The sequence below is a fragment of the Bombyx mori genome, chromosome 28 (genome assembly GCF_030269925.1).
Source record: "Bombyx mori chromosome 28, ASM3026992v2".
In the NCBI taxonomy this organism is placed as follows: domain Eukaryota; kingdom Metazoa; phylum Arthropoda; class Insecta; order Lepidoptera; family Bombycidae; genus Bombyx; species Bombyx mori.
This window is the reverse complement of record NC_085134.1, coordinates 10,464,167-10,477,958: the sequence shown is the minus strand read 5'-3', so window position 1 is coordinate 10,477,958 and position 13,792 is coordinate 10,464,167. Positions and strand designations below refer to the sequence as shown.

Sequence of the window (13,792 nt, the reverse complement as noted above, 5' to 3'; positions counted from 1 at the left end):
CCTCCTCTGTTTGTGACAGAAAAAGATCTGGCCGTCCACGTAGTGTTGGTACGAAAAAGGTATTCAGTAAGAGAAAGAATTCGAATAAATCCTGTTCGAAAGCAAAAGATTTTATCTCGGGAGATGAAGATAGCACCTAGAACCATGTCGCGTATTTTAAAAGATGATTTAGGACTTGCAGCCTATAAGAGACGTACTGGTCATTTCTTAACTGATAATTTAAAAGAGAATAGGGTGGTAAAATCGAAACAACTACTGAAGCGGTACGCAAAGGGAGGTCATAGAAAAATTTTGTTTACGGATGAGTAAATTTTTACAATTGAGCAACATTTTAACAAACAAAATGACCGTATTTATGCTCAAAGCTCTAAGGAAGCTTCCCAATTAGTCGACAGAGTGCAACGTGGACACTACCCGACTTCAGTGATGGTTTGGTGGGGTATTAGCTATGAAGGAGTGACTGGGCCATAATTTGTGAAAAAGGTATCAAAACATCGGCACAAGTGTATCAAAATACCATTCTTGATTAGGTTGTGAAGCCCCTTAACAACACCATGTTCAATAATCAAGAATGGTCCTTCCAGCAAGACTCGACACCAGGTCATAAAGCTCGGTCTACGCAGTCTTGGTTGGAATAGAACGTTTCGGACTTCATCAGAGCTGAAGACTGGCCGTTGTCTAGTCCCGATCTTAATCCGCTGGATTATGATTTATGGTCAATTTTAGAGAGTACGGCTTGCTCTAAACGCCATGATAATTTGGAGTCCCTAAAACAATCCGTACGATTGGCGGTGAAAATTTTTCCCATGGAAAGAGTGCGTGCTTCTATTGATAACTGGCCTCAACGTTTAAAGGACTGTATTGCCGCCAATGGAGACCACTTCGAATAAGCTTTTTATACTTTAAATTGTTTTATAGTTATGTATTAAAATAAAACACTCTAAAAGTAATAAATGTTATTTGTAATAGATATTTTGTTTATTTTTAATTGTAACAGTATTTATGGCCAGACTAAGTATGGGATGCAGGTGGGAAGCGATGGCGACCCCCTGTGGCTTGATACCGTTACTGTCAGCTCTGCAATCACAACTGCAATCTGAATACATCGCGTCTGTCGGGCGCGCGGCTATCTGGGCTGTCAATATCTGTCCTCGTCCGTCCGATAACAAATCAATCTTTTGATATAAAAACAAGGGAATATTCACGATATACTGTGACACAGATCGAGACGCCGCGCCGGGCTTGTCACGCACGTGCCAGTATCAATCATATTACGAAATTACTAGAAAACATAACATAACAGTTTATCATCTTAGTCGTATTTTGAATAAATAACGAAAAATAAATTTCTTTCTCACCTATTCATTATAGTGCTTATCTTTAAGAATATGTAGACTCTTTAATTAAGTCGGGTGCTTATCAGTGTCCAAGTGACTTAACATTGTTATGGGCAATGTCATCGACGGACGGATTCAAAAACTTTTTGTGATAGGAAGTGTAGTATGTCATTGAGCGGTACCACGATGGTAGCTGGTGGTCACTAGTGCGAGGTGTGTTTTGCTTAGAATAAATACGATCGTCGGTCGTTTGAGTGTAAATTATTATAAAGCAACGTATGGAAAAATGAAAATTGACTCGTTGGAATACAGGTGAGTTTTGTGTTGTTCTAGTGGTTAATAACTGCAACCACAACAGAGGTACGGTTTGGAATCCCGGTGGAACACAATGCATTTCTAAAAATTCGAGCTCGGAGTGTATATATATATTTTCTTGTCTCATATGTGTTGGAAGACGTAGCGTGGGTAGGCCTCCCACAAGATGAGCCGACGACCTATTGAGATTCGCGGGAATCCGCTGGATGCAGGCAGCGCAAGACCGGTCTTTGTGGCGAAGCTTGGGGGAGGCCTATGTCCAGCAGTGGACGTCCATGGGCTGATAGAATAGAAATGTGTTCCAGTGCACAAAGCTGAATTCTATGTATTAAATAAGAGTAGCAGCTGTGGGCCTTACGTGGACCGGCTGGCAGACAGAGAGAGGCACTACGGTGTCATTGACCTGTGTCTGTAAGATATGTCATAGCTTCTCAGTATTAAGCTATGTAGAACTGCTGCCCAGCGATTCCAAGGTGTGCTTAGGCTGGCGCCGTCGTTAACCCTAATCTTCAATTTTACACTTTACATGTTTGAAGTACTCCCACTCAACGAGTGCGTGCGCCAAGCCTCAGTTCGCAAACATATGACCACGACTGCTCTGCCAAGAACAACCGACTTTTTTTTCCTACCTATGCTGATAGCCTTGAGAGGCTATTTCAGCTTTACCCTAACGTGTGGGTGAGCTCACGGGGCTCTAACCTGAGTGTTGCTGACACTGGCTCTAGCAAGAACAGTGCTTCGCAGAATCTACTACCGGATCGGAAACGCGACCCACTGAGAAGATCCGGCGAGAAACTCAGTGGGCTGTGTCTGTGGGTTAATTCGCTCGTCGAGCCCTTCGTCGCAAGCGATGGGTTCGACGAGGACGGTGACCGGTGCTTGAGGTACCTAAAAGCACCGTTAGTGGATCGGGAGGATCCGTAATGACGTGTTTTGGGCGACGTCGACTGTTTACCATTCGCTCTACAGGATCGGGTATGAACCGACTATGATGATGTCTGAAGTCCTCTCATATTTATCTCGGTAACGAGCCGGTGATGTCCGCGCTGGGAAATATACACTCAGATATAACAATTTATCCTTTCACGTTATATACGACTACTTAGAAATAATACACATGCCCAATCTTGATCAATCATTTATACTATCGGTGAACATTCCTAGCCGAATAGTTCGTGAACGTGCTTACGTATACGACATTGTAAAAAGCCGTTTATTTATTCGATTTTATTCAATGAATACGGATCTTTTTAATGCGGAGAACGTGCGACACGCTGTTGAGACTTGGCGTCTATTATTTAATATCCACTAACCAGAAAAAATGGTTGACTGTAAAGTCGGTTTGCGGACGACAGTTTTACGTAATACTAACGTCATTAAGAATCATTTTTCATTGAATCAAATTTCGAGTTAATCCGACGTTTTGAAGGGGTGTCAAAATCATGTTCAAAGATTCCGTTACAAACATACATACGTATGAAGCTAATAAAAGCGTATTAAAATTGCATACTTTTATGAATTATCTGAATTATCATTATTTTGTATAATACAAAGAATGCGTTAATTGAAAATTACTTACTTTAACTACTTACTCAATTTTATAATAATTTTAAAATATTATTATTAAATCGCACTCTCGCTCGCACGCTCGGACTCAAACGGAACGTGACACTTTTTCGTGCGTGCAGCCGCTGCTCATCGATTTAAAAGATGTTAACGCCTCAATAAAAATTATCTCCGTATTCACTTTGGCGAAACATCTGCAAATTTCGTTCGTCCTATCCTAAGAAAACGATAAACAGTTTGCGACAAATTTCACGAGTCATCTGAACAATTGCAAAAGCAAGTAGCGCGCATGAAGACAGACCCATAATTCCTTAATTCGTGCAAAACCAACTGACATCGCGCGGAGAATAGGCGAGCACCGAACCGGCTGATAACATACTCGTATTCGTTCCCATTCACCTGTGCTCCGCGAGTATCTAAACGAGGCATTATCTATCTATATATTAATGCGTGAAGAAATAACTTTGTATCCCTTTTTACGAAAATTGCGCGGACGGAGGACCATGAAATTTCTCACACTTATAGAAAATTTAGAGAAGGAGTGCAGTATGTTAATATTTTTTTAAACTATGCCTAAAAAATACATTAAATGAATAAAAAAAACATTACACACACTACCATGTATTTGACGCACACACGCGTGCATACTATTTGTTTATTGTCAAACTTTTCTTATTGTTTAAAGTCTGTGGTCAAATTGTGAATAGATTAAATATTGCTTGTCTTTATTAATATTTGTCTAAAGTGTAGTCTTGGCGAAAGCTGTGATTAAAAAGCTGTAATAAATAGCTAGTCTTTGACAATAGAAACATAAACACTACATAGTATAAAACAAAGTCGCTTTCTCTGTCCTTATATCTCTCTGTCCTCATGTATGCTTAAATCTTTAAAACTACGCGACGGATTTTGATGCGGTTTTTTTTAATAGATAGAGTGATTGAAGAGGAAGGTTTATATGTATAATGACATCCATTAGATAGTGGAGAAATAAATAATAAATTACAGTTTCCGAAGCGAAGCGAGGGCGGGTCGCTAGTATTGTACAAACTTATAATTTCTATTAATTATAGTCGAATTTCGACTACCGGGGCCACTAGTATTAAAGAATCCACCACAAAGTCATGACCGCCCTCGGGTCTAACTTTACCTTTGCTTACGTAACACAGGCTGGAAGGTGTGGGCCCCATCATCCCGACACCGGCGACGTCCAACTGGATGCTGCGGTACCGGCCGCTCGACTCCGAGCCGTGGAGGCTCCCTATACCGATACCCTCAGACTTGGAAGTAAGTTTGTCTTTGACCAGATCATTTTTAATACCAATGTACTACACACCGTCAAATTTATAAATCACTAGCGACCCGCCCTCGCTTCGCTTCGGAAACATGAAAACACACATGAAACCAAAAAAATAAAATAATTTTTTTAAAAAAAAAAGTAGCCTATGTTCATCAGGGACAATGTCGGCTTCTAATGGAAAAAGAATTTTTCAAATCGGTCCAGTAGTTTCGGAGCCTATTCGAAACAAACAAACAAACAAACAAATCTTTCCTCTTTATAATATTAGTATAGACTAGTGGACCGCTCCGGCTCCGCTCGGGTCTTTAACAAAAATTTCAACGATATATGACGTTGTTTTAGTTTTTTAAATAAAAGTACACTTATTAAGGCATAACTACAATAGTTAAACATATGCTGTCGCGATACTTTTTGTAAATAATAATGTTGTTCTACAAAGTCGTAGTACATTATTTTATTCTATTATAAATAGTGTTCGCAGGGCACGCAATGTAAATAATATTATGGGTAATTTTTTTACACCTTGGGTTACGTTATTGGAGTTTTAAGGATCCTTAATTTTTTTCAAAAAAGATTATGGTCTATGTCACTCGGGAATAGTGTAGCTTCCAAACAGTGAAATAATTTTTCAAATCGGTTCAGTAGTTTCGGAGCCTATTCAATACAAACAAACAAACAAATCTTTCCTCTTTATAATATTAGTATAGATTACGCGCCTTTTTCAAAGGTAGGGCTTGGCGAAATCACAGTGCCACCCCCCTCCATACAGCATGAGAGTCGGATCTCAATATAATGTCGCTCGTGGCTATTCAATAGAGCCCGGGGGGAGCAGAGCTTTAAATGACAAGGGGTGACGGATGTTATACATTACTAGCCGACCCGGCAGACTTCGTAGTGCCTCAATCGATAAATAAGAGACCTAAACTTTTGTATAAAATAAACTTAAAACAAACAAAAGGTATCCGTCCGACGGGGTGGGTACACATCAAAGGAAAAGCCAAAATTTTTATTTTTATTTAATTCCGAGCATTTTCATATTTATCTACATTTTAAACCTTCTCTGGACTTCCACGAATAATTCAAGACCAAAATTAGCCAAATCGGTTCAGCCGTTCTCGAGTTTTAGCGAGACTAACGAACAGCAATTCATTTTTATATATATATAGATATATTATACATTATAAATCTGTAACTATACGTCTCTTTGTCACAGCAATTCCGAGTGGAGACGGTGACGGGGCGGGCGCCGCGCACGCACAGCCCCAGCTCGGAGTGGTGGGGGGGCGGCGGGGCGGCGGGCGCGGGGGGCGGCGGGGGCGCGGCGCTGGGCTGGGCGGCCGGCGTCGTGCTGCTCGCGTTGCTGGTGCTGCTGGTGCGAGCCATGGAGAAGTGTCTCGATAAACGGCTCTTTAAGAGTGAGTATCACTTCGTTATAAGTAATATTCGTTATAATAATGTTTTACTGGTGGTAGGACTTCTTGTGAGTTCGCACGGGTTATTATTTATAAAAACTGTCGCGACAGCATGTGTCTTATAGTTATGCCGTAATGTTATTCTTTTATTTAAAAAAATGTGAGCCGTCACGGGGCGCCTGGCAGATGTGAACATCGACATTATTTTGTAAAAGTAATATGCAGAAAAGAACAGATTGTGATAGGAACTAAATATGTCATAATGATAAAATAAAATATTACGAAAAAATAATTTGTTTTCAAGTAAAACACAGGTTATGTGTACTGTAGTAAACAACACTGTATACACTACTATAGGTATCCGAGCTCAGTGTAGCGAGAAAGAAGGCTTAACGCCGGATCGAGTGGGACAGTCGATTGTGCGTGGCGACACGTCGCCACGGCATGATTCACATGAAAAACTAAAACAACGTCAAATATCGTTGAAATTTTTTTTAAAGACCCGTGCGGAGCCGGAGCGGGCCGCTAGTAATTAATAATTAGATTGAGATTATCAATCAAATGTTATCATGTTTACGGAATTCACATTTACGTACGTGGATCAAGGGACTAAGTTTGGGTGGCGGGACGCCTTTTTTTTATTACTTAGTTGGATGGACGAGCTCACAGCCCACCTGGTGTTAAGTGGTTACTGCAGCCCATAGATATTTACAACGTAAATTCGCCACCCAACTTGAAATATAAGTTCTAAACTCTCAAGTATGGTTACAGCGGCTGCCCCATCATTCAAACCGAAACGCATTACTGCTTCACGGCAGAAATAGGCGGGGCTGACTGCACACGCGCTCGCGGCGATGTCCTGCCAATGTTTTACGGAAGCCGTGCTCGATAAGGAGAAGCCTGATGTCCGAGATATTCAATTCAATTGGGACACGCATCTCTTATCCTTTTTTTTATTGCATAGATGTGTAGACGAGCTCACAGCTCACCTGGTGTTGTGGTTATCGGAGCCCATAGACATGTACAACGTAAATGTTACCAGCCACATTGAGATGTGAGTTCTAAGGCCTCAGTATACTTGCAACGGCTGCCCCACCCTACAAACCGAAACACATTACTGCTTCACGGCAGAAATAGGCAGTAGGTGGTACCTACCCGTGCGGACTCACAAAAAGTCCTACCACCATTAATTACGCAAATTACAATTTTGCGGGTTTGATTTTTATTACACGATGTTATTCCTTCACCGTGGAAGTCAATCGTGAACATTTGTTGAGTACGTATTTCATTAAAAAAATTGGTACCCGCCTGCGGGATTCGAACATCGGTGCATTGTTAGATACGAATGCACCGGACGTCGTATCCTTTAGGCCACGACGAGTTCAGTGAACACAAAAACAATCTTCTTCTTCTTGCCCTTATCCCACACAATATGGGGTCGGCGCAACATGTCTATCTTGAAAGAAAAAATTTTTTTTTTTTTTTCAAAATATACCCTCCCTCTTTAGGTATTGCACAATCAACAAAATAACAAATATACTAAGTACGTCATAGTAATTAAGTACAAATCCGCTCCAAAAATCAATCAAATAGATCTTAACTATAAAAATGACGAACGTTTCTCGATCACTGTCAAGGACATGACAACAACAACGATAGCCATAAAGATGCGGTATTCTGATTTTATAAGATACATGAAGATTGAAAATCTTGTGGTGGGGATTAACAACACAGAGGACTCAAGAAAGTGTCGTGTCGTGTCGTGTCGTGTCGTGTCGTGTCGTGTTATTCCTGGAAGGTCAATAATTTAATAGACTAAATAGAACCGCGACTACAACTGTTTTAATTGGATTATTTGTATAGCGGTAGAGCGCACTAATTTAAGAAGTGTGAAAATTTGATAAATTCAATGTTTTAAATTCATAAAAGTGTGGTTTTTTTTTCTATTATATGCTGTCAGCTATTTCGCTTTGTCGTTTGTGCCTACAATGCAGGTGACATTTGTCATGTATACTCCATCTTAGTGTATATTTAAACTCTGAATTGTCGTTCTGAATTACCTTGTTACTACAACCAATTCAATAAATTAAGGAATAAAATGATTGAGCTTTGGTTTCGTGGCTCCGTAAGGATACATTATACCACGCTGTCGCAAATAGAACAGTAGTTGCTTGAAGGGTAGGGAAACCACTCTCGCAGTCAAGCGTGACGTAGACGCTAGACTCCAGGGGTGAGGCCGTGTAAATGTGTCGCAGTCCGCTGGTAGATGAGCAAACAGCTAACCTGAACCCCCGGTATTATTAGCATCGTAAACTTTTTATTGACGTTATTTACACCCCTGCTGTGTATTAATTACAGAAGAACCGAATATGTAGTACACAAGTACGCGTCCCCAATCTTGCAACCTCTTGCATGATACCGTCCGCGTTGGATGTTACTTCTAACACAGATCACTATGATTTAAAGTAATGCGTTGGTCTTTCTTGAATAGCTGTCGAAACTAGACGGACTTACGGTAAATAGATACTGGCGCTCAGATAAAGCACTTAGCTCAGTGACATTTAGCGCACATCCCAGTATTGGGAGCACTTTGGACGAGGCGTACGATATTATGTTCGATCTTCATGCGTGCGCTTAACACGCCAAGCCGGCGGGCGCGGTTACTGTTATTTCGCCGATCGCGATGGACGCTTACAATGAACCTTTTTTTTGTTTTTCCTACCTATGCTGATAGCCTTGAGAGGCTATTTCAGCTTCACCCTAACGTGTGTAGGTGAGCTCACGGGGCTCAAACCGGAGTGTTGCTAACACCGGCCCTAGCAAGAGCAGTGCTTCGCAGAATCTAGCACCGGATCGGAAATGCGTTGGGAAAGTCATCGCACACCGCGGGATAGACATCTGGTTACCGTAACCCATAGACACAACGTTGTGGATGCCGTCATGTGCCTTGTGACAGGAGACTGCTCCGCACCACGGACAGGCAGGGAGATGGTACCTTTTTTTTTTTTTATTGCCCTTGTAGGCAGACGAGCATACGGCCCACCTGATGGTGAGTGGTTACCGTCGCCCATGGACTTCAGCAATGCCAGGGGCAGAGCCAAGCCGCTGCCTACCTACTCGTGCGAATTTACAATACGGCTCATTACTAATGAAATGAAAGAAACTAATAATTAAAGATTAGAAATAAATCATTAAAGAAACATTTTTTTAGCAAAATCTGTTTCGGTTATTGTTAATGAATGTCCGCCATTCAAAGTGCCATGCGACATTACAACTGACAGTCGACGTCGCCCAAAACATGTCATTACGGATCCATTAACGGTGCTTTTAGGTACCACAAGCACCGGTCACCGTCCTCATGGAATCCGTCGCTTGCGACGAAGGGCTCGACGAGCGAATTAACCCACAGACACAGCCCACTGAGTTTCTCGCCGGATCTTCTCAGTGGGTCGCGTGTCCGATCCGGTGGTAGATTCTGCGAAGCACTGCTCTTGTTAGGGTCAGTGTTAGCATCACTCCGTTTTGAGCCCCGTGAGCTCACCTACTAGTTAAGGTTACGCTGAAATAGCCTCTCAAGGCTATCAGCTTAGGTAGGAAAAAAAAAGATTGACTTCCACGGTGAAGAAATAACATCGTGTAATAAAAATAAAATCAGCAAAATTATAATTTGTGTAATTAATGGTAGTAGGACATCTTGTGAGTGCGCACGGGTAGGTACCACCACACCGTCTATTTCGGCCGTGAAGCAGTAATGCGTTTCGGTTTGAAGGGCGGGGCAGCCGGTGTAACTATACTTGAGACCTTAGAACTTATATCTCAAGGTGAGTAGCGCATTTACGTCGTAAATGTCTACGGGCTCCAGTAACCACTTAACATTAGGTGGGCTGTGAGCTTGTCCACCCATCAAAGCAATAAAAAATATAATGATATTAACGTAGCATTTGCTTGTTCCAGTGCAAACAGACAGACAAGAGTCGGACGAGTGGCCGGCGCCGACCGTGCGCGCCACCAACAGTGAGTCACTCGCGTGCTCCCTCCACACACACTCCGCACAAACCTGTACTCCTGTACTCGCGATATGGTGCACACGAATCGTTCAGCTCATAGATACCGTATAACGAAACCCTAGTTTTCGATAGGCAGCGGCTTGGCTCTGCCCCTGGCATTGCTGAAGTCCGTGGGCGACGGTAACCACACACCATCAGGTGGGCCGTGCGCTCGTCTGCCTACAAGGGCAATAAAAAAAAATTGCCTTAACTTTCTCGGACGGTTGGCTATCTAGTTCGACCGGGACGTGTTATTGAAACCCGGCGTTTGTATGCAAGCCTGGAAACATGCTCTATCACTGAAAGTAGACATCAGTGTGCTCAGTGCGAGTTTTTTAACGTTCTCGATAACGTAAAAGTTAACTCATATTGGTATGGAATGGGATTGTTTGCGTACGTTTGCCGCTAGGGGCGCTGTTCCAACTGCATACAAAATCGAGTTAACTTTGACGCTATCGAGAACTTTAAGAAACTCGCACTAAGCACACTGATAACACCCGTACCGTATTCGAGACTTGAGAGGCGTTTATTTTAAATTTAAATTCCTTTATGTTAAATTCCATTGACGAGTCGACGAGCTTACGGTCCAATTCTATTAAGTGGTTACCGGATTCCACACCCAGCGCAATTAGACCCGCCACCCACCTCAAGACATGAGGTTGAAGTCTCAGTTGTGTAGTATACCAGTTGTCTCAAATCTTTCTGCATGGTTACTTCGTGGCACAAACAGGGTGGTGGTGCCACAAGTTGGTAACACAATTCGCCCTATTGAGCACTGTTTTTTTTAAATAAAATTATTTTTAGTAAGAAAATAATATAATAAACCTTATTAATATTTCATTAACGGCTGTCTGGTGTAGTGGTAAGTGACATGGTCACTACACAAGGGGGTCGCGGGTTCGAATCCGGCCAAGGGAGGATATTTGTATGATAGATATAAATGTCTTTTCCAGGGTTATGGATGTATATTAAATATATGTATGTGTATAATAAAAATTTTACATTTATTTCCGTTATCTTGTAATTGTAACACAAGTTCTTTATGAAGTTAGCACGGGACCAGTTAACGTGGCGTGATTATTAGTAAATATTTATTATTATTTTATTATTTATTAACAGATCAAGAATGTCGCCCCGCAGACGTAGCGGCCGCGGGACCCAACGGAGAAGCATACATTGGAGCCGGCGCGACCAGCGACCTCCCCCCTCCTTACTCGGAGTGCGCCAACTCGACCACGACTGTTGGACCCAAGCCCGGCGAGGACCCTCCCCCTCCATACTCCACCTGCTACTTCAGTAATAACCCGAAGGACGAACCATCAGTCCACTTCATCAATATACAAAACAGATCTGACACAAACCGGTCTGATGTCCAAAGCGGCCCCGCTACGGACATCAACACTGCAGCGGAAACAGTTCGCGTTGAGATTGAGAATGAAATACCGCGGGATAGAACAATAGTGGTATAATATGTTTCGGTAATAGCTAGTATCCGTACTAGATATTAAACATACCTGATATGGTCGTATCGAGATCATGAATTAGTTGATTTTATTCAACTAGTATTGAACAGGGATGATCTCTACGTAGTAAACTATTCGTTTTTAACGTTAGTTAAAGCGTTACGGTCTTAAAAATATTAACTCGAAGAGCGTTTCAACTGTTCTTGTTGAGCTTGTAACTATACAGCCGTTGTAACTATACTGAGACCTTAGAACTTATATCTCAAGGTGGGTGGCGCATTTACGTTGTAGATGTCTATGGGCTCCAGTAACCACTTAACACCAGGCGGGCTGTGAGCTCGTCCACACATCTGAGCAATAAAAAAAAAGCTTGTAATGTGGGGTTCGTATTCGAGTGTGGTAATACACAGACGGATAGATGTCGCTACATTGTGGATTAGTCGTGTTGTTTCAGCACGCATTCGTCACAACTCGCTCTTAAACAACTGAGTACAATCAACTATCAGGAAATGAGAGATTAAATCTTATTATTTTGACGACATGTTCTGTTTATATCTCGAATTCGGCAATAATTATATTCTTAATGAAGCTAAGAGTACAATATTAAGATTGATGGAAAACTTTGAACTTGAGACGTGAAAATGATGGGAATCACTGGTCATTCAAGTTACTCATCTTCGATATTATTTCTAAGTTTAATATAAGTTATAGCATGTGATAGTTATTAACAAAATCTTTTAATATTAGTGTTCACTAAGCCAAAGAATTTAGTTGTTATAGTCGGTAGTTTAAAATTTACATTCCTTAGAATTATTATTTCAGTCTTTGTCTCAGTACGATGGGTCGGTGTAACATAATATTCTCCTTTCCATTAAGGTTTATCATACGTCATCTCCGCACTCACACGCCTCTGTCACAGAATCATTTCTGAGTGCGCCCCTTCTATTCATTCCATATAGTCACTGACCGTTATTACAACTGATACAGTTTCACTACCCAGGACAACAGAGGTCAGTGTAGTTAGTCGATCAGTTCTTGTGTTCCTGCGAGTCACAACTTTAAACTAAAGGCTTTAAGGTTTTAATTGCGTGAAAAGTTAAATCCATACGTACACCTTGTCACTATTATTTATGTAAATTCATAAATATTTTGATTTTTATTCGTTCATGGTGGAAGTCGTTCGTGAACATAATATACGAAATAAGTATTTTCTTAGAAAAATTGATACTGACACGCCTGCGAGATTTGACTCTGGCAATTTTTCCTCGCATCGCCACGACAGTTTCCAATACGAGATTAAACCATCTACAAATGTATTTATTGAATTTTAATCATTCAACAAATAGTTATAGTTAAATAATTAGCACACGTAAGAGAGATCACGATTATGAAAGTGGGTGGTTTATGATTTTTTTAATTATATGAGTGAACGAACCCAACTCCTATTAGGTGGTTGCCAGAGTCATTAACCACCTATCACTAACATTGACACGCACATAATAATTAAAATTAAATTATGGAATATGAGGGAGCTTGGAAGTACATTACGTCACTAGTTTCATAATGTGTTAATTTAAACATATAATTACTTTTATTAGCTGATTCACTATGGAGAAATGAATTCTATAATCATCGATCTATAATCTTAAATTGATGGAAGTTGACAAACAGGATTAGGAGTTATGGGTATAATTAATTGTATTTTAAGTACTTTTTTTTTAAATCTAGAAGTCCTTAGTTAAAATGGTCGCGTAAGGTGATCGTTCCGTGAACTAAACACCGGTGGTCTCCCTCCTGTACACAACCGAGTTCTCAAGTATATTTTTTAATTAACTAAGCACGCTGCACATTTTAAAAGTAATATTGTTAAAGACTACAATATTATTCTTTAAACTGTCCTATCGAACACGCCTTACGGGTACATATGTACTATAACTAGCGACCCGCCCTCGCTTCGCTTCGGAAACTGTCATTTATTATTGATTTCTCCACTATTTAATGGATGTTATTATACATATGAACCTTCCTCTTCCGTCACTCTAAAAAAAACGCATCAAAATCCGTTGCGTACTTTTAAAGATTTAAGCATACATAGGAATAGAGAAAGCGACTTTGTTTTATACTATGTAGTGAAGGTGGCTTCATAACAATATCCACGGAACGATGTCGCGTGGTGCCGCTCGATGGATGGGCGTCGATATTGTAGTGTAGATGTATGGTAGGAGCAATCGATAGTTTTATAGTAAACACGAAACATACCTTCAATAAAAATTTCTTTTACAAATTTAATGAGTTTTCTTTGTTATAAACCTTTTTAACAGAAATATATTCGACGGACAGGATTTTCGAAGTATTT

The 13,792-nt window shown here is 40.8% G+C and overlaps 1 protein-coding gene across 2 annotated transcripts in view; it reads left to right on the top strand.

The window, feature by feature from the left end:
• Positions 1-13,720, top strand: part of LOC105841360 (uncharacterized) — a 40,804-nt gene extending 27,084 nt beyond the window's left edge. Inside the window, exons 1-5 of one of the 2 annotated variants that reach the window (XM_062676851.1) lie at positions 1,219-1,649; positions 4,385-4,502; positions 5,729-5,930; positions 9,882-9,941; positions 11,093-13,720. In XM_062676851.1, the coding sequence (XP_062532835.1) occupies positions 1,624-1,649; positions 4,385-4,502; positions 5,729-5,930; positions 9,882-9,941; positions 11,093-11,442 (756 nt within the window). In that variant the 5' untranslated portion in view covers positions 1,219-1,623 and the 3' untranslated portion in view covers positions 11,443-13,720. Of the gene's footprint in view, positions 1-1,218; positions 1,650-4,384; positions 4,503-5,728; positions 5,931-9,881; positions 9,942-11,092 lie in introns of those variants that run through there. The other variant, XM_012688811.4, reaches the window with a different exon arrangement.
• Positions 13,721-13,792: the final 72 nt, after the last annotated feature.